Below are 19,990 nucleotides of genomic sequence, written 5' to 3'. Positions count from 1 at the left end.
AGGAGAATGGTTCTACAGCTATAAAAAAAAAAAAGAATTCAGTTCAATGCAGAACCTTCCTTTCAGTCGTTCAGGGACAAATATAATAAAAATGCTTCATTTCCCCACCCCACCCCCTAGATAATTCAAGGATGAACTTTCTCTAAGAATTAGGAACCTCTCAAAATCACTGAACTAAATTACCCTAATAACGAATCTACTTAATCTACGTTATTCTGATAATGAACCATCTTTTTTCCCCCTTAGAATGTGGAAATAATAGACCATTTCATTTCTTAACTAAGTTAAATGATGCAAAGACCAGCATGGTTATTTATTTTCGTAGAAGTGGTTATAGAAATAATTCATTTTAAAGAGTCTTGAAGGCATTTACCAAAGATGCTTTGGGCAAAGCTAGAGGGCTCCAGGAGGTTGCTGAACTGGGGACGGATGGAAGGGAAGACCTGGCTCCCTCCCCTCCTTTTTCCTCCCCATCTCCCCCTCCCTAGCTCTTTTAGGGACAAAGGAATGTTTATGACCCAGTCTCAAGTTCAATGACAAAAACCTTGGGTAGATGGGATGGGCTGGGGGAAGGAAGGGGACAGTGAACTTCAGCCAAACAAAGGAAGTAAGAGTGAAAGAAGGAGACTGAGGGAACTGAAAGAAGTGAGGAGAAGAAAAGGGGGTGGGGAGAATCTCAACAAAGTGGGCCTCTGGGTAGTCATCTTGGGATTTTCTGGAACATGAGAATGTAGATTGCTGTGTAGTTTCCTGCCGGGTGATGGGGAGGGAGACCTGCATATTTTCAGGGGGAAAGAGTACACATCTGTAAAGAATGGTGTCCTTGAGGGTTTGGGAAAGGTAGTCTTGTGTGGTGGAAAAAACATTAGATTTAGAGTCAAAACCCGGTTTTGAACCTTAGCCAGTAGAAATAGGTGACCACCGGCAAATTCCTTCCCCTATTTGGATCTATTTCCTCTTCTGTAAAATGAGGGGATTTGGGCTAAATGAGCTTATGATCTTTCCCAGCATTAAATCCAGGGTACAGGAGAAAAATGAAGAGAGGGAGAGGGGAAGAGAGAGACGGAGACAGACAAAGACATACAGAGAGAAACAGAAAAAGAAATAATCAAAAGGAGGGTATGTGAAAGGATGCTGTTTGTGACTTTTAGAATGAAGATGTTTGTGTGTACCTGTATGTGTCTTTATGTGTCTGGGTGAGTCTATTTGGGGGAGTGCCATATGTGTGATTCTCTACCAAAGAATGAGGATTTCTAGGCATTTTTCTGGGTTTAGGTGCAGTCCTATATATGTATGTATTTATGTGACTGTTTACACCACTGGGTTGCTAAAAGACTTATAAGAGAACATTTGTTAATCTGCAGAGGTGTGCAAGGATACAGAGATGTAAATGTTTGTTAATTAATGTATGAATCTCATAAACGGTGTGAATCGGTGGGTAGCACCGATACTCCTGCGTGAAGGGATAAAATACTGGATGAGTGTAATAAGATGAGAGTGGGGCTAACTTCCATGGGCTGTGTATAGGTGAGCACATGCATAGCTATGCCTTTGTGTTCGTGCACAGTAAATGAATGGGAATGTGAGTGAGGGCTAGAACTTGGTAACTAACCTACATATACATATACATACACATACACACACATACACACATAAATACACATACATATACATATATTGCCACACATGAAACTTTCCTGAACGATCCTTTGCAAATCAGTGTGTCTTCAGGGCATAATTGATTGTGCGTGTAGGCGCCTGTAAGCAGTTGTGTGTGTGTGGTACGTGTAATAGAAGGAATGTATATTCGTGTACAACGCACACATCTGTATAAGGACTCATCCAGGCAATTAATAAACAAGAGAATTCTTCTACACGCGAATTTACTTAGAGCCACTAAGTCACCGACATCCCCGAGCTTAAAATCACTCCGACCACGGGAACTGGGTGCCAAAAGATGAGTTTCTTTGAGCCTCAGTTTCTTGATGTGCAGAATAAGGGTGGTAATAATATCTGCACTATTCAGTTCCCAGAAAGTTTGAAAGAAAGCACTTTATAACGAAAAGCTTTAATTTCTGGAATAAGTTGGGCCAGTGTTAAAAAAAAAACAATAATGAATGAAGAGCAAATAACGTTGAAGCCCCAAAAGACTCCTAAGGAAAGGAGTATTTCGGAGAAACCCTACAGAGGGAGGGGGTGAGGAGAGGTGGAGTGAGTCCCTAGGCTGTCAGCTTTCTCTCCAGGGAAGTAGAGCAGTCCCTTGATAACCCGCCTCGTACGAAACCCTTTCTCTTCCCTTTCAATCGCTCCCAAAGATGGTAGGGTCTTTACAACCCGAAATGAAAGCAAGAAACAAAAACCAAAGAACCAGGAACCTCCAAGATTTGTAATTGACAGATAACCCCCTATCACAGAGAAAAATGAAAAAAAGACTTAGGAGTAAATGAAGTGAGATCTTTGAGTACTGACGAAAGAATCCACCGAACAAAATCAACGTCCTGGCAAAGAAACCTAGTAGCCTCGAAAAGAATCCTACAGTTTCCAGATGAATGTTTGCCATGAGCCTTCCATTCTTCTAAGGTTGTGCTGGGCTCCTAGAACAGAAGTTACGTTCCTTAAAGGGCTTCGCGGGTCCCCGATTCCCTCCCACTCCGAGTCCCATCTGCAAGCAAATTCCCTTAGCCTATAGTCTGCCTGGTCCTGGCTGCAGAGCTTAACTTCTGGGCTGACCAAGAGGTCTCAGAAGGAACTCCTAGGTTAAGAAATTTCATTGGGAAAAAAAAAAAGCCTGGGGTGAAAACTGCTGGGCTGGGCTGATAAAGAGACAAGCTCTAATTACGAGTTACTAATTAGAGAAGGTCACCTACAGCGTCCAGTTGAGCATAGCTTTAGCAGCCAGTTAATCCTTAAATCCACTGGTCTCTACTAAAAGACTCTTGGGAAAGTGGTTTTCTCACTCGTTAACTTTCTTTTTTAAAAAAAATTATCCCTATCTTTTGATTTCTTACCACCTTTGTTTCCAAATATGTCCTTTCTCCTCCTCGTCTGCCTCCTCCTTTCCTACCAAACAAGACATCTCTGTTTACAAAGAATAAAGAAAAAAATTTCAAGAAAACCCACCAAAACACCAACCAAATTGGACATTCTAAGTAATATTATTTCACATGCATTTTCTCATTTCTTCTCTCCAGCTAATTTTTAAGGGCTCCCAATTCTACCTTGTCTATGAGAAAATTGGAGAGGTTCTAGGCCCGGAAGAAATATAGACCAACGCTGCTGGACTTTGCCAAAGGTCAGAGGAGATCGGCATCTAAGGGATCTAGATCTCCACTCCAGATCAAGTGGGTCCTTTCCTCGGCAGGACTCCTGGGTCCTCCTCAACTTCCAACTTTTCATCTCCAGACCCAGCTCCGCGTTCCTTTTGGAGCTGAAGTTTGTTTCCAGAGTTGCTGGAATGTTTTCTGACCTCCTGCACGTACTTCCTCTAGTCTTTCATGAAATTTCAATCTTTTACTGTAAATCTATAACCCAAACCTTCTTCCCGCACCCTTACACACACTCACATACCCCGTCACTGCCCCCACCGATCCCCGAAATTTTCTAAACCCTTAACCAGAAAGTCAATCTTTCCTTTCTGAATGAAGGGGTCTCCTCTGCGTTGACATCCCTTATTTCACCACCCTGAAAGCACAACTAAGCCTTCCAATCTAGAAACAACTTTTCTCCCTCCAACTATCCCCTTCTTCCCTTTTGTGCGGTTTCTCACTCACCCCGCCCCGCTTTCAGCACAGAACTAGGGAGAGAGAGGTCAAGACCACCAGCCAGGAACTTCAAGTTCAATGGCAAAAGCCCCTCCTTCCCATTCCTGGCTGGGCCTCATCTCCCTTCCCCCATCTTTTGAGTCCGAAACTGACATCTTTTAGTAGGAAACGTTCAAAATTCCAGGAGGGGCCCCCTTGCCCCATCACTTCCGGGGCAATTTAGAGTGAGAGCTAATTGAAACATTTTCTTCTCTTTCTTTCTCCCTCCCCTAGTTGACCCGACCCCCCACGGCAGTCCTCACCTCCGCCGTATTTCCACCTCGAGCCTGGAAGCTGGGAGAGGAAGAAAGGCTATTATTTTTCCTTATTAGATGTTTTAAATCGCTCTCCGGTCTAGCTAAGCCACTAGGGGGATGGGGTGGCGGACTGCTGAGGAGGTCAGAGACTGTCTATCTGTCTGGGCACTGACCATACTGGGCCCGTTCCTATTCTGAACCGGAAAGGAACTGAATCAGGTAGGTGAAATTCGTGTATATATTAAAATAACAGATCACATCCCCCAAACTCCCTCCAAAAACAGCCCACGCGCTCCCTTTTCTGACTTCCTACCGTTCCCCTTTTTCCTCCACTGTCGGAGTCATGGACTGTGCTTTATTCCGCAGATTACGGTAACGAATTATTTTATTGAATTTGCCCCGGTGATTTGGAGGGAGGACGTAACTTTACATAAAAAACTACTGGAGATAGGGGGAGGTAGATTCATTCCCGCAGCCATTTAAGTGCTGGCACTTGAGACTTTAACTAAAACTTTAATAAAAGGGGAAAGGTGAGACAGAGAGAGGGGTGATGAAGGCAGAGAATTCTCTGTGTTTGAGGGAATGGTGTTTTGATGGAGAAAAGACACAACTAACTAAGGGAAAATCAGAAAATGGGGAATTGGGAAATACTTGGGAAGGATGAATCGCGTCAAAAGTAAGAACAATTCCACCGACAGGATAGACAATACTGAATCAATACAGAAGTCACTACGAAGAATGTCTGCTGCACAGACTTGGGGGAGGCCCGATGCTCCCCTCCGCCAGAAATCCGTGCATAGGGAACAACTAAGAGGTGACTGATAGATCGATGTGTGCTACGCCTCTCCGCCCAGCTGGAGACATCTGGATTCAAACTCTGCTCTTGGAGGCCGTATCCACATTTGCTCATCCATCCTTTTTCCTCATGCCCTTGTCAACTTTCCTGCCCCGGTGGTAGTAATGATGTGGGTCCCGGAAATCGGGTAGACTAAAACAACCTGGCCCGGGCTCCATCTTCTCCATTTATTTATAAGCCACTGTCTTGAAATCTTTCCAGAAGGTCGCCGAACAGCGGCAGTGAGATACTGAACCTGATGGGATCACGGGACTAAGGGGCCAACGATGGTTTTATTTTTAATAGTTCTTTTCACTTGGTATATTCTTAAGTGGATCCATTGTGTTTTGTACCTCTGTGTCTGAATTAAACTGCCAAACACCCTCCTCTCCCCTGCCCTCCCCGTTATTTTCAGTTTTTCAATGTTTAAAAATAGCAGAGAGAAAAGAGTCAGGACCCTGTGTGTATTTTCGTTAGTATTTAAAGATATTCTTTGTCTACAAGTTTATCCCTACGGTCACGTGCAGCTGTTGCCTCTTGGTGCAGGAGAATCGTTTCTTCCAGCTCCGCGGAATAACGGTGCCAACCTTTCGGTTCTAATTTTTGCAGTAAACCCTTTTGAAAATCTAGGGAAATTCACCTTCATTCCTGTTTCCCTCTTATATACAAAAGTACACATGTACATTTGATCTATTTGTAGATGTATGTGACTGAGAGAATTAAATATGGACGATCTTTATGAGGTTAGGAGCATGTACACACACACAGAGGAAGAAATTGCATTTAAAAGAGGGTTGCATCTGTATAAAGAAAAATTCATTTTAAAAATTCATTTAAAAAGGGATGTTCTTGTTGCGGTATACATATGAACATGTCACACAGGGAATTTTTAATACATAGAATATTGATTTATGTATAGAACAAAGACAGGCTGAGAAGGGAAAGAAGGGCCTGAGCTCTCATTAGGTGGGGCTATGACTCTCTGTCCTTCTCTTTCTCCATTTTAGATCTCTCTTCCAATACCCATTCTTGCAGTCTTCTATTAGCCCAATCACCAGCTACACTGATTGATCTGCCCACCAGGGTGTATTGGGTCTTAGGAGCTTCTGTACAAATGATTTCTGATAACCGCCCTGCACCCCAAACAGTCCCAACCTTTTGGAGATCCTTCCCCGAACCCCCAAACCCTAAAGTCGAAAGTAAGTCGGAAGTCAAGGTGGCAGGAGATTCATCGGATGAAGTAGCGCTTCATAACCGGCAGGGGGAGATCTTGTTCTTTGCATAACCCAATACTGCTTCAAAGAAAATTACTCCTGTGGCTCTTTACTTATAGTTGAGAGAGAAAAATTAAATTATAGAATTTCAGACTGTTAGAGCTGATGCCAGAGCTAACCTAAAACCGCTGCTTTGGGGGCAGGAGGTGGGAATCAGGGCTCTGCAGGGACCCTCACCCTCAAACTCGAGAAAGTTCGCACACTATCCCAGCAGCAGCCTGATTGACTCTTCATCAGCTGAGGTTTCCTTCCTTCCCTCCTTTGATTTGTTCCCTTCCTAATTTCTTAAGTTTACTGAGCTTCAAGAAACATCTCTTCAGAAGTCCAATCCCAGCTCCGAGTTGAAAGCATAATCTGGGACCCTGGGAACCCCTGCTTTCTTCCCCCACATCCCATTCCAGAATACAGGAAGGGGACACATAGTACATTTTGGTTTGGTTTGTTGTTAGAATGAGGAGGGGGTTATATGGAAAGGGAAGAAGGAAGAAATCAAAGCTAGAGATGAATGAACCAGATCCAAAAGGGAAAACAGAAAGTAACTGAGTTCCCAAGGGAATCAAAGTTTTCTCCCCAAGCCTCCAGAATTGCTTTCCCTGTTAATGAGTTGAGATAACTCTTAGTCTAATTCTCCATCTCATTCTTTCCCAGAATCTGACTTCAGGACTAGGATTCCCTGAAATCCAATGGTTGAACACTAAATAAATTCCCAGGCCTAGATCCCACCAGCCCCAAGTTATGCTTGGACTTAGACTCGTCTCCTCTGTGCTTCGAGAAAGAGGGAATGGAACTCAAAAGATGGTGTTATGGAATCAAGACTATTTCGTTGGGTAATATTAAATGGAGTGTTCTACCATATTTCCATTAAGATCTATCACACTCTGCTATAATGTACTGTTCTATAGAGCTTGAATTATACTACAGTTTCATCAAGGGCTTCTACTATAAGTATATATCACACATGCTATATAACATGACACCTTAAACAAAAGACAGCCACAGGGGAGGGAGTGCCCTCCGTGGGATCTTTACTCAAACATCAGATCTTAGCCCTTGTCACCAAAATGTCAGCCAGGGCTGGGGGTGGGGTGTAAATGTGAACGTCAAATGGGGAAATCCCCAAGCTTCAGGAGAGAGGACAAAAAAGGATGAATTCAAAGGTGAATTGTAATCAGATTTGGGTTCCTTTAGCCATGCCATAATCCAGCCTCACATTTTTTTTTAATGAAAAAATTGGAAATCCTGCCGTTGCATCCTTTATAAAGAGAAGGACTTCCACTCATTCTAACCCTCAGCCCAGAGGCCTCAGATACAGCAAACGCCAAAGTTCGGGAAGGAGGCGGGCACTCAATTGGCTGATTTATTAATTTATCTCCCTCCCCCTTTTTTTCTCCTGTAGAGCATGAAGAAGCCCTGAATTAGGGAGGATGACTGCCCTCTCATCAAAACTGTCTGGGTAGCAACTTCTTTGTGACTGGAAAAAAAGGAGTCTACACCGATACATGTATCCAGTTCATTTAGGTCCCATATAATCCCTAATCCTCAACTTTCTTTCCAGACAACTGAGCAAAAGTGAGGTATTGAGGTTTTGCTTTGAAGGCAGACATGGCAGAGAGAGGAAATTGAACTATCCAGATTCTTTCTCTAGTTCCATTTCGTTATCGCCAGCCACCCAGAGCCCAAGAAAGAAGTGAGAGAACAGAAAGCTAACTAGTTTTGACTCACCCCAATTTTCCAGGTAACAGAAGGAAGAATTTGGATATCCCAAGGCTGAGGACTCTTAAGGGTGCCTTTCTATATGATCTGAAGGTAGTAAGGATGTTCTATTGAAGATAACGCCCTTTTTCATCCACTACTGTTGCTGGAAGGCAGGCCTTTGCCTTCGAAAAACGGGAGCTGGGAGTGTAAAGGTCATTGCAGTGTGGACACCTTGTCCCTAGTCCTCTGCTCCCTCACTGTAGACAAGACCTAAAGACAGACCCTAGTTTTCCATCTGGACCTGGGTCTGGAGAGGAAGGCACCATTGAAAAGGGTGTCTTCGCGAATTTATTTATTAATCAGACTTGATCCATAGAAAGTGGTTTGTAAGGCGAGCTAAGGAACTGCTAAACAGAGAATATGAGAATGATTATACCTTATCTAATATTATTATCTCTGTCATTATTATTCTTAATTTTTTCCCACGGTGTAAACTATATAGGCAAATAGGGAAGGAAACCTTGGCCTTTCTCTCTCTTTTTCTACATGTATAGTGAAGTATGGCAGCTGTCCTATTCATCGAAAGAGCGCTGGACTTCTGGGAAGCAGGGCTGATCCTAGGGGACATCTCTTTGACAGAGTCCGTGGCCTAGCTAGGGCTTCACGCCCCCCAACTGGTCTCAGACCCTCCCCAGCCCCTGACTGAGTCCTGATCCCCCAGAAATGGCTTCCCTTCTCGCCAGGAGATCGCCATCAGGGGGTGGCGTTGGTCTTGATCTTAGCTAAGACCTTTTTCTCCTTGACCCGGCGGTTCTGGAACCAAATGGTGATCTGTCTCTCCGAAAGGCTGGTGGCCGCCGAGATCTTGCGCCTCTTGTCCTTGGTGACGAATTTGTTGGCGGCGTACTCCCGCTCCAGCTCTCGCAGCTGACCCTTGCTGTACGGGATCCGCTTCTTGCGGCCCCGGCGGTAGGAACAGCCATCGGGTGGATGCTGGGCCGAGGCGTCTACGAAGGAGAGAGAGGTAAAGGAGAGATACTTAAATCAGACAGCGAGCCCTGGGACCTCTCGAGTATCTCCTAGCTCTTCGCATAAGTACACACCGACAGAAATACATCCTCACCCACATCATACGAACACACGTAAACCCAAACAGCCACACATATGTGTTAAGCAAAATAATTCACATATAGAGCCTGCAAGCTTCCCAGAACATTCAGGCACACAGCCATCACAAACACAAACAGCAGGTTTTCACATGAACCCCTCACACGTAGGTACAGCCACAGGTGTGTGTACACTCTGAGATCATATACTCACACCCACACCCACACACACATCCACGTACACATAACCACAGACATATATACACAGGCTCCAAAGACTATCTGGAGCATTCGAAAACCCAGAGATTCCCTGCAGAGCCACTCACTGCAAGCCAGTGCTACCCAACCTACCCTCCAAAGGAGGGCACATACATGGGTGGTGTCTACACAACATCAAAACCACCTGGAGTAAAATGAAAAATTCAAGCGAAGAGGTTGTGAGGGACCTGTCATCTCCACAACACGGTGGCAAAATATTTCACTGATATGGTCACTATCTACAGCCGCTCTGCCTTTGTCTGGAAATAACACTACTGTCTTCCATACAAAGAGACCCATGCAAAACGTATGGACTACACATTCATGCATAATATAGATTCTTGGGCATAGCTAGACACCCCCCTCTCTCCCAAATATGCACACATGCAAACTGCAGTGTACACAATAGGAAAGACCTCTTAGACCTCGTGGACAGCTGCAAAGGAAAAAGGTCAGATGTGGTAGACTGGTGGGGCCAGATTTCCCAGGCTCCATTTCTGCGCCCTCATATTTAGGGGCCGCTGGCCACATATCCCTGTCAGCACTAACCCTTCTACTTAATCCCAACAACCACTTTTGGAAGACTGCCAAAGATGAACTGCAGCCAGTCCTCAACTTCCCTTCCCGAGTCCTATGAATCTCCCATTTTTCATCAGTTCCAATCTGCCTTGATATCAACGCCATTCCCCGGCCACCACACACACACACACACACACACACACACACACACACACACACACACACACACACACACACACACACACACACGAAAGCAAAGGGGAATCAGGTCTCGGAGAAGGTTACCTGCAAACGCAGCCTTCCAGAAATGACCGGGTTGGTTCTGTTCCCCTTGGCAACACATCTGGCCACTCCAACCGCTGGCGAGGGCCCAGGGCTGGTAACTGTCCACTGGCAACAGGGTGTCGTGGCGGGGCTCCCCAGGACCTCCAAGAGTTTGCACCACAGACACGTCCAGGTAACTAGCCACCGGCTGATAGGGTCCTGGGTACCCAGGATAAAAGGCAAATTCTGCAGGACGGCTAGGATAATCCTCCCCGGCTGCAGTGGTCTCCGGGGGATAGGCAGCCAGGGTAGCTGCCTGGGTGCATGGTTTCAGCGAACTCCGGGACACTCGACAGGAATAGTAGCCTCCACCAAAGTAGCCATAAGGAACAGATGTGGGGGAGCCTCCCTGCGGCACCCCGGGGCATGGGTGACACTGCTTTGGCGGCTCCCCGGAGCCAGGCAGGTCTATGGGGGTATAGTTGGGGGTGGGCAGTAGCGCAGGCGCTGAAGGGTGACTCGCCAGTGGCGAGTGGGAGACCAGATTCCGACACCCGCCCGCTCCCAACAAGCCTTCGATATCTTTGCCAGCATCCAAGGTGGCATAAGCACCGGACTCCATGGGGCTGGTGGGAGGCTCATGGGGCGGAGGTGGGTGGGGAATCCGGGGCGCTCAGCTCGTACTCCCCATCCAGGCCCCGGGAATCCAAAGCGTTTTAAATCGCTCCCAGCTCAAGAAACGCCTGCATTAGCTCTGGCCAGTCGTCCTGACGTAAGAGACGCAGGACCCCAGATCCCGACAGCGGATTGGCTGCTGCTTGGGGAAAAAGACTAATAAAATCCTGAAGGCAGAAATTGCGAAAATACTGCACCCCCACCCTCCCCAGCTCACTTTTATTACCACTGAAAACAACACGAGAGAAAGGGGAGGGTATCTCCCGCCCCAACCCAACCCCCAGCCACCCAGTTTAGAGAGAGGCAGCTCTGGGTCTTGGGAGAGGGAAAGGGAGAAAGAGGAGGCAGGGAGGAGAGCGGAGGGAACCGTGACCCACCTCTCTGTCTTGCCCTCTTCTTGGCTCTCCGTCTTCCGAGGTTTGGCAGGTTTAACAAGAAGATTAAAAAAAAAAAAAGGTCCCTAAAAACACATCTCGTGAGGGAACAGGGGAGTTTTCCGGGGCAGTATGGGGGGGACGTTGCATTACCCAACCTGTAGTAATTTGGGAGTAAGTAGGAGTGTACAATGTTGAGGGGGAATGAGGGGTTAACATCTTTTTGGGGATTCCCACATCTGGGGGAGAGTGTGTATGTGTGTGTATAGGGGGATGTTAATGGGGATTCTAGTTACACACACCCCAGGCTTAGATGCCCCAGGTGCTCCTCTTATCCCCCATGCCAAATCACTGACTTTTTTCTACCCCGTGCCAAAGGAAGTCCCAGGTCACCCTTCTCTCCTCCCATCTCCAACAGAGTCAATTCCTGGATAGAGTATTTCTTTTCCCGAGGTCTCCAAAGACAATGAAAAATCTTTGCCAATCCTCAAACTCTTCGTACGGACTGGAGGGGAGGGGAGGGGGTCAGGCAGAGAAGCTAAGGAGTTGGGGGAGAACTAGAGCCTGTAGCTTCAAGAAAGTCAAAGAGGAAAGTGGAGAAAGCCTTTCTATAGGAAAGTCAGGGGCAAAACGGAGAAATCACTAGATTTTAGTACAAGGGGGAAAGAGAGAGGAAAAAAGCAAAGAACAGGGAACGATAGACAACGAAGGGAGACAGACAGAGGTATAGGCTGAAAGGGACAGAGATAGACAGAAACAGAGAAAGAGGCAGAGAGAGATGAAGGGAAAGAGAGAGATACAGAAGAAGAGCAAAAGACAAGGCAGTCCAAGAAGGGGGAGGGGGCAGAGAGAGACAGATAGAGAGACAAAAATCTAACGAAATGTGCACCTATTAGAACTGAATTGGTATCACCTCTTTAGGTAGTGTCTACCAAACTATAAGAGAACAATTAGGATATTGGGATCACAGACCTAGAGTTGGAAGGGACCTTAAACTATTTGGGTCCCAAAGTTCGAAAATGAATTTATCTGAATGGCGTTGATCTGAAATATCTCCCAAGAATTCTGGCTCTTGGATTATGCCTCTCTCCCCACCCCAATCACACTTTACAATGGAGCACCCAAACCTGGGGTCTATCACACTGCTCTAAGCCTGTGAAAGAAATCAAATAGTTCTCATTTCTTACTAGACTCCAAAACCACTATGAAGTAGTGAGTTTGAAGACTGAATGAAGAGGATCCTAGAGTCACCATAGATACCAAGACACAGAAGTAGTCAGCTGGTCCCTTGGACCCTTTTTACAAGGTAGAAAGAGACAGAGTAGGATGGAAACAGGTTCAAAAGGTTTCTATCATAAAATGGTCTGAGGTGGGGGAAGAGGGGAAAGAACCTCCCACACCCTTTCCACCATGTGGCACCAATTCTCCCTGCTCAACTTGTTCCAGGGCCCAGGACTTCACATGGAAATGTGGGATTATTTTTTTTTTTAAACAGGCTTCAGCCAGTTGTTCATGACAGCTTTCATGACAAATTTCCAATGCATTTCTATGAAGGCTTTTTTAAAAAGTCTTATTTTTCAAATGTTTATTTGCATCCCACACTATTGAAAGGGGCAGAAAGGAATGTTTGAAAAGATGCTGTCAATGGAAAGTTTGCACCCTCAGAAGGCAGAATTGGAGACACAGATACTGAATTCCTTCTATTGCCACCACACACTCCATTCTTACCCTTCTTGTTCTCCAAGTCAGAAATAAAATTATTTCAATCTAAAGTCTCTGGAAATTCTCTCTGTGTTTGTCCTGACATTGTCACGCTACTTCCAGAAGATCGGTTTTCATGAACTCAAATGGGAAGAAAAAAACATTTTGGAGGGAAAAAATGGTGCATAATTTATGGAGGCAGTATTCCAAGTATTGTAGCAAATATCCTACAAGAGATGCAAAGACATGTGTTTATGAATGTGTGATCATGTGTACACGTATACTTGTGTGTGAATGAACATAAGTGTATCGGGGTGCAGGTGACAAAATTTATTGGTGCCTAGAAGGCACCTAGAAGTTTTAGGTAGAAGTTGGACTATGGCAAGATAGATAATCCTAGTTAAGGGCTGGAATCTTATGCTTTGTTCCCCAGATTGATGGAGAGAGGAGGCAGAATCTGTTTTTCAGTAGAACATTCCCTTTATGTCTCCCCATGTGTGATTATACATAGGTTAGTAATTTGTGTTTACATGCAAGCATATAGGTACATGCTTTCAATGAGTTATCTCTGTTCCCCCCCACAATGGGAATGAAGTTTACCATCAGAAGAACTCCACCTGTTTCCTTCCCAGTCCCCTAGATCCTATAATAGAGGTTATGGGGAGTGACCAACAATCAAAACTTTTCATATGCTTCACTCTGGTCACCCTTTTAGTGTAAATGATCTTGACTCCTTTAGTTCATACAGATCTATGTTGTGCTCTGGATAATTAGAGCTCACAGAATTCAACTTTATGAATTATCTGGTAGATACCACCCACTTCACCTGCTTACTGTGGGAATATTCCGTGCACTGGAAACTGACTGTCTGACAGAATGATTGGATGAAGGATGACTTACTATGTGCCAAGCACTGTAGTAAATTGTGAGGATACAAATACAAAAACAAACACAGTCCTTGTTCTCCCTCAGAGCTTACTTTCTAATGGGGAGAAACATCATACATAGGGGCCTGGTGGCCAAGGAAAAAGCTACAGAGGTCCTGAAGGAGGCCAGAAGAATGAGACTAGCACATTTCATAGAGGAGATACTATTTTCTTAATTCTAAAAAGAAGTGAAGGGGGCTCAAGGAGATCGGGGAATTAAAGAGAAAACCAATACAGTAGCTCTGTGTTATTTTTTTTATCCTCACTGGCTAACACATTTCTTGGGATATGGTTGGAACTTAATAAAGGCTTATTGATTTGGACTGGATTGGATTAAATTGAATTGAACCTCATTGTGTACTCTTTCAGCCTTGGCTCTATGAGATTTAAACCTTCTAGTTCTAGATGGGGAAATTGAGTACTACAGGATATCAGTGCACCATGAGGTGCTAGGAGGCAGAGCCATGACTGGAACCCAGAAGATTTGACTCCCAGCTCTCTGGCCTTGCCCTGCCTTCCCACATACCCAGACGATGTTTCCAGTTTCCTTTGTCTCTCAGATCTGAAGGGCTAGCCCCCTCCTTACTTTAATGATCGAGGCCAAATGCTTTGAAAGACTGGCGATGCTCCTTAACATACAGGCCAGACACCCCCTTGAAGGTCAAGGCCAAGTTGAAAGTTAAGAGTCTGTTTACCTCCAGAGCTTCATTCATCCTAGTCCCATATACCGCCTGTGACCTTTACTATACTGCCTTTGAACAGCAACAGACGCCCAGGGGGAGATGGGGGGAGGGCGTTCCAGCCACCAAGAGTTGACACCTTAATGTAAAGTTCAATACACTTTTAATTTGGTTTAATGAAATTGACCAGAAAAAATGGAGAGAAAAATCACTGAATGCCTTTTTAAATTTTATTTTCATTTTTGGCAAAGCAACTCAATTCTTTGATACTGCTGCTGCCTGTGAGGCACTTGGGGTAGCCATGATTCTAGAGTGGTGCCCCCAATAAAGGCTGTCTGTAAAAGGAAGGAAGTAGTCATTTTAATGATAGTAATTCGATGCCACTAATTCTTTCTAATAATGACTCGTCCTCTACTGAGACCTTCTGATGCGCCAGACTGACATATTGGAATGGACCTAAGGTTGTGAGACTTTTACATTTTGAAGTTTTACGAAAACTGCTCAATTGACTTTCGAAAGAGACTCTCTCTCTCTCTCTCTCTCTCTCTCTCTCTCTCTCTCTCTCTCTCTCTCTCTCTTATTTCTTTTTAATTTTCTTCTCTTTTAAAGTTTCTTCGTTTATTTTCTTTCATCTTTCTGGTTCTTCCTTTGTTTCCTTCTTTGTATCTATCTTTCCTCCATTATATTTCTCTGACATTTTCCCCATCTTTTCTCCTCTCTTCCTTTTTGTCTTCAACTTTCTTTCCTTGATCCTCTTTTCTTCTGGGTTACTCTTGCAACTTTCCATTGTTATTACAGGAAGTGAAAAAACAAATATCCCAAGCCCTGCCCTGGCGCCCCACGGGGCCCCAAACATTTGCCTGCCAAACCTCCACTTAGCTCCTACCTGATTAAGAACTGGGACTTCTCAAGAGACCCAGCTCAGAAAGTTCATATTTGTCTCAGTCTTCAGTTCCTCAAAAATTAAGGTTGATTAATTTGCTATCCCTGGAGACCCACGACTCTTTTAGGCCTCTCCATCCATCTAGGGTACATGGATAGAGCCAATTTTTTTTTTATCTAGAAAATCCTCCTTTCCACAAGCAGGCTGCAAAGGTCTGACCAGTCCAGTCCAGGGACTGAGCTGCCAGGAGTTTTCAGGGACCCCGAAGGGAGCTTGGTTTTCGGTTACAGATAGTTAGGTTGCGTTCCCGAGTCTCTAATACCTGTCCTGGAAATTTCAGAAATCTCTGAAAGGAACAGCGTGTCAGCTCTTCTCCAACCCCTTACCCGAGTGTACCTTGGCCTAGATGCACCAACTGCGGCCACCAAGTTTCCAGACTGGTCCATCGATACCCTAAAGTGTGACCACATCAGGGGAAGGCTTGCAAGCAAGCTGGGGATCCAAACTAGAAAAACTACGAAGCAGGGAGGAGGGGGCAGAAAATTTTAGACAAAAACCAAGGAGAGGAAACTGGAAGAGGAAAAAGGAACACCAGTGGTCTATCCTCCAGATTCTCCTAAAGAAGCTTGGAACAGCCCCCAGGTAAGTAGGAAACTGGAGAGAGACCTACTCCTCATTCCCGGCTGTAGTCTGTGGGAGGTAAACGCTCCGTTGCCCTGGCTCTTTGTTTGGGGAATGGAGAGGCCTGGCCAGGGGACAAGGGGATTGAGTTCCGAACACACTCACGAGGCAACGTGTCCCTTTCGGTCACTCAGGGGACGGTCTCCCGGGAGGAGACTGACAAAACCCTCGTCACATTTTCCTGCCACGTGTGAACGGAAAGAGAGAAGAGTTCCACTCCTACCCCCACCCCTTCCTCCCCATCCTTCCACAGGTCTTGCGCCCGTCCCCTTGCCAGACCCTGGGCTCGGCGAGAACCTGAGAGGAAACAGGGGGAGAGAAGTTGGGCCAGGTTCCGGAATACTGTGGCCAGAACCCTCTGCACCTCCCTATCCCCCCAATTAGAGCAAAAAAAAAAGAAAAAAAATCCCAAACCTGCTCCTGTCCGGATTATTCCAGTTTAATCCTCATAGATTTAGCCTGCAGTAGATTTGGGCAAAGAAGGTAGTTGTGAGCGGGGGTGGGGTGTGGGAGGAGGGGTGGCCGGTTGAGAGCATTCGCGAATCTGGAGGAAACCAGAATTGGAGAGAGGCGGGTATTAAGGAAGTTGATATTAATACTGCGATTTAAGGTTTGTAAAGAGCTCTGTACTGGGTGAGAGAGGGTTCTCTGCGAATCCAGTCGAAATTAGACACGTTTATTTTATTAAACACAAACCTTTGGAGCAGAAGTGAGTGGGGTGCCCAATAAGATAATAAGATTTTGGGGGGAAACCCAACGTTTCAGCCCGGGGAATTCAGGATAAAATTTTTGCAGGTTGATTTTGGGTGTGTAAATCTATACCAGGCATAAAATCACAACCTAACAGTTCACCTTCATGACAATCTTAGGAAATGGGCCCGGAATTTTGAGGAGTGATAATTCCTCCGGCTGTCCCATTCTAAATTCACTGTGTAGGTCCAGTCAGAAGAGGAGTATTCAAAGGAGGCTTCTAAATTTAAGGGAATTTAGCTGTTTTTCAGTTAATATCGAGGGACAGGGACCTAGAGCCATCTCCTCGTTCACGCTGCAGGCCACAGTTTTCTCTGTTTTCTCTGTTTCCCTTCCGTTGTATATCTCTTTTCATTCTTCTCCTGGGTCAAAGAAAAGTCTAGTCCAGGCTGGCTCAGGTGCGAGACAAGATGAAACAATTTTACATTAAATTGGATGCAGGGAGGAGATCCATATCATTCTAGACTTCTAACCTCCCTGACCCCCGAACATCTCATCTCTTCCTAGGACCACAGGGTGTTTATTTTGATAAATGCTCACCACAGTCCACCTCTAGAATGTAAACTTGACCAGAAATAGAATTTGGGTGTACACTTTTTAAGCAAATCAAGTGGAGAACGAGAGCTCTGACCCAGATCATTCAAGCCCAAAGCAAAGCCTTTTGACCTGAAATCAATAAAGCTTCCCGGACAAAAGGTACAAATCATGGTGCTTTGGGACAGAATTGCTCAGATTCTTGGATTTTTCATCTCAATTTTCCACTCTTTTTGTCTTTAACAAAGCAGGTAAATCCAAACTTCAAAATGTCCCCAATTTCCCAGGAAGAAACGACATTTTCTATTCTGGTTGGTTCCCTCCCCAGATTCCACCATATCCTTATAGAAAAAATGTTCAACCTTGATGTATCACCAAGTCCCCTTTTTAAAGAAACAGAAAGTAGGGGAGAAGTGGGGAAATTATCTGTATTCTGATTCTGATGGGGGGCGGGGGGGAGAGAACAACTGTCTGTGACTTTTATTCTTCTCATCCTATCCATGATTCCCCCTTGTTCTCTTCCCCTAAAGAATCTAGCCCTAGGCAACCCCACCACCACCACCAAAGATATGAATTGATCTGAAATCCAGCCGAAAAGTTCTTTTAAAATAACCAAAAAAGCTTCCTCCCTTTCTTCTTTCATTGCCCGATGGTTCCCCTGCAGTTTTCTGATATTTAATTCTGTAGATTAATCAATCCCAGATCTGACATTTTGAGCATCTCTCCAATTTTCACTGAAGAATCTAGCCCAAGGTAAGAAAAATGAATCCCCTTTGAGGTCAGGTAGACTTCAAAAATCTGGATGTACTCTCATCCCTTACCTCATGTCCTAGACTGGCATGATTTGGGTCAACCAGCTACACTGTTCAGTAGGAAATTATTCAGTGGACTTATGAGATGCGGCCTTTCCTGATAGTTCAGTACCCACTGCATCTATATTGCTTGTCTTTGGGACTCTGACATCACTTTTCCTCCGGAAAAATCTCTTCACCCCTATATCTCATAAGTGGACCTTTGACTTATTCTTCTACCTACCCCATACAAATAATCCATTGAGATATTTGCAGGAAATTCCCTTAGAGAGAAAACTGAAAGTGGGGAGAGAATTTACCCTACCTCTCATAATGGAAATGCCTGCTCATTACTCCTCCAGTACATCTATCTTGTAATTATATTTACACAGGCTGAAGGGACCGAAGGTAATGATACCATTCACCCAGATGAGAAAACCTGAGGCCAGAAAACTCAATATAGTTGAGTCACTGAATTGTCTGTATCTTTCATGTCTCATTACAGTACTCCACTTTTTGGTGTATCTGAGTGTGGCAGTTTCTCCCTTCCAAGGAAGAGTGGTGCCGAGTACCTGAGATCAGGTGACCTTTTAAATTAGTCAACAAGTACTTATTAAGGATTTACAATGTGCCAGGCACTGTGCTAACTTCTGGGGAAAAAAAAATAAAGAAAGGCAAAAAGCATGGATCCTGCATTCATTCTAGTAGAGATAAAATACAAACAATGATGTTCATACAACATGTATGCCATAGAAATGAGAGATTATCTCAGAGAAGGAAATGGGGGAAGGGAGAATGATGAGAAAAGGCATCTTGCAAAAGGAGGGATTTGAGCTGAGGAAGAAAGGAAGGATTTGAGCTGAAGGAAGACAGGAAGCAGAGGTAAGCAAAAGCATTTTAATCATGGAAGAAAGGTGTCTATTTGGGAGTCCAGATAATAGGAAACTTTAAAGAGAGATTTCTCTAAGGTAGATCATCCCATACCACCTTCTTGGTTTCTCTTCTGTGGCAATTAAAAGGTTATGTCCCCTGTAGTCCCAAAAAGAACAGTTTTATCTGCCCTTCAAATATTGGGATGAGCAGGGTAACATTACAACAAAGTAGAATGAGAGACCTTTATTTGACATTTATTAAAGCCAAGTCCCAGGAACTGTGCTGGGAATACACATACCAAAATGAAACATTCTTGGAGGCTTTCAAGCTTCAAGTAGCTTACATTCTACTGATCTACAAAAGGATTTCAGAGATCATTTAATCCAACCTCCTTATTTTACAGATGAGAAAATTGAACCCAAGGAAGGAGAGACTAGAGGGACTAGAGAGCACTTGTCCTTCTAGACGGCAAAGACAGTGTGCCTTTCTCCTCACCAAGTTGCCTCTATATGGAGAATTTCACCTTGTATCCATATTCTAAGTGAAATTTCAGGTGTGAAACTACCTACCCAGATGTTGCCTTTGTCTCGGAGAAGTTGATATCTTCATGGTCTATTGCTAGTATGTGCCTGAGGCATGCTGTGATCCCAAGATTTTGGGGGCTTCAAGGGCACTCCAAGACTGCCTACTAAGATAGATTGTCTCATATATACATACCCACATATACATAAATACATATTAGACTTGCCCTAGGGCTAGTGTCTCAGTCGGGCCAGAGACTTATCTGTCACTCCTCAGCTAGCAAACAAGGTGGGGAGGGAGGCCATGGAGGGGAGGGTGAGGAATGATAAGGAAAAGGGGAGAGGGGGAAGAAAATCCTTAGAACCAGCAGGAAGTGAAGTGGACCAAAAATGGGAAGCCTCAATATTTTATAGAACTCAAAAAGATCCCCATTGTTTTTTGTTCTGTTCTCTGTTGTGGATATAGAGGATAAATACTCACTACATCAAGGTTTTTTCTTGTTCCATAAGTCCCAACTAAAATCCCATCTCCTACAGAAAGCCTCCCCCAACCCCTCTTAATTCCAATTCCTTCCCTTTGTTAATTATTTCCT

At 44.7% G+C, this 19,990-nt stretch overlaps 1 protein-coding gene and 3 long non-coding RNA genes across 4 annotated transcripts; 2 read left to right on the top strand and 2 right to left on the bottom strand.

Moving 5' to 3' along the window:
* Window positions 1–2,366: 2,366 nt before the first annotated feature.
* LOC140528366 (uncharacterized) lies at window positions 2,367–4,140 on the bottom strand. Its single transcript, XR_011975157.1, has 3 exons — window positions 4,064–4,140; window positions 3,009–3,078; window positions 2,367–2,594 (listed from the first exon to the last, which is right to left on the bottom strand). It is a non-coding gene; the product is annotated as an uncharacterized lncRNA (long non-coding RNA).
* Window positions 4,141–4,189: 49 nt separating this feature from the next.
* Window positions 4,190–5,278, top strand: LOC140528365 (uncharacterized). The gene is made up of 2 exons (XR_011975156.1): window positions 4,190–4,276; window positions 4,756–5,278. It is a non-coding gene; the product is annotated as an uncharacterized lncRNA (long non-coding RNA).
* A 2,920-nt stretch (window positions 5,279–8,198) lies between these two features.
* On the bottom strand, window positions 8,199–10,832 carry HOXB13 (homeobox B13). The gene is made up of 2 exons (XM_072646151.1): window positions 10,030–10,832; window positions 8,199–8,868 (listed from the first exon to the last, which is right to left on the bottom strand). Exons 1-2 carry the CDS (start codon window positions 10,628–10,630, stop codon window positions 8,615–8,617), a joined length of 855 nt encoding a protein of 284 aa, XP_072502252.1. The 5' UTR covers window positions 10,631–10,832; the 3' UTR covers window positions 8,199–8,614.
* A 4,427-nt stretch (window positions 10,833–15,259) lies between these two features.
* On the top strand, window positions 15,260–19,667 carry LOC140523999 (uncharacterized). The gene is made up of 3 exons (XR_011973540.1): window positions 15,260–15,889; window positions 18,509–18,585; window positions 19,280–19,667. It is a non-coding gene; the product is annotated as an uncharacterized lncRNA (long non-coding RNA).
* Window positions 19,668–19,990: the final 323 nt, after the last annotated feature.

Source organism: Notamacropus eugenii, chromosome 2, assembly GCF_028372415.1.
Source record: "Notamacropus eugenii isolate mMacEug1 chromosome 2, mMacEug1.pri_v2, whole genome shotgun sequence".
In the NCBI taxonomy this organism is placed as follows: Eukaryota; Metazoa; Chordata; class Mammalia; order Diprotodontia; family Macropodidae; genus Notamacropus; species Notamacropus eugenii.
This window is presented reverse-complemented; position numbering and strand designations above follow the sequence as displayed.

What these genes read in the sequence shown, in the direction of transcription:
- HOXB13 (XM_072646151.1), bottom strand. Translation starts at nt 10,630, where the DNA reads ATGGAGTCCGGTGCTTATGCCACCTTGGATGCTGGCAAAGATATCGAA. An exon ending in CTGGAAGGCTGCGTTTGCAG is followed by an intron (nt 8,869 to 10,029) that starts GTAACCTTCTCC and finishes TCTCCTTCGTAG; the next exon opens with ACGCCTCGGCCCAGCATCCA.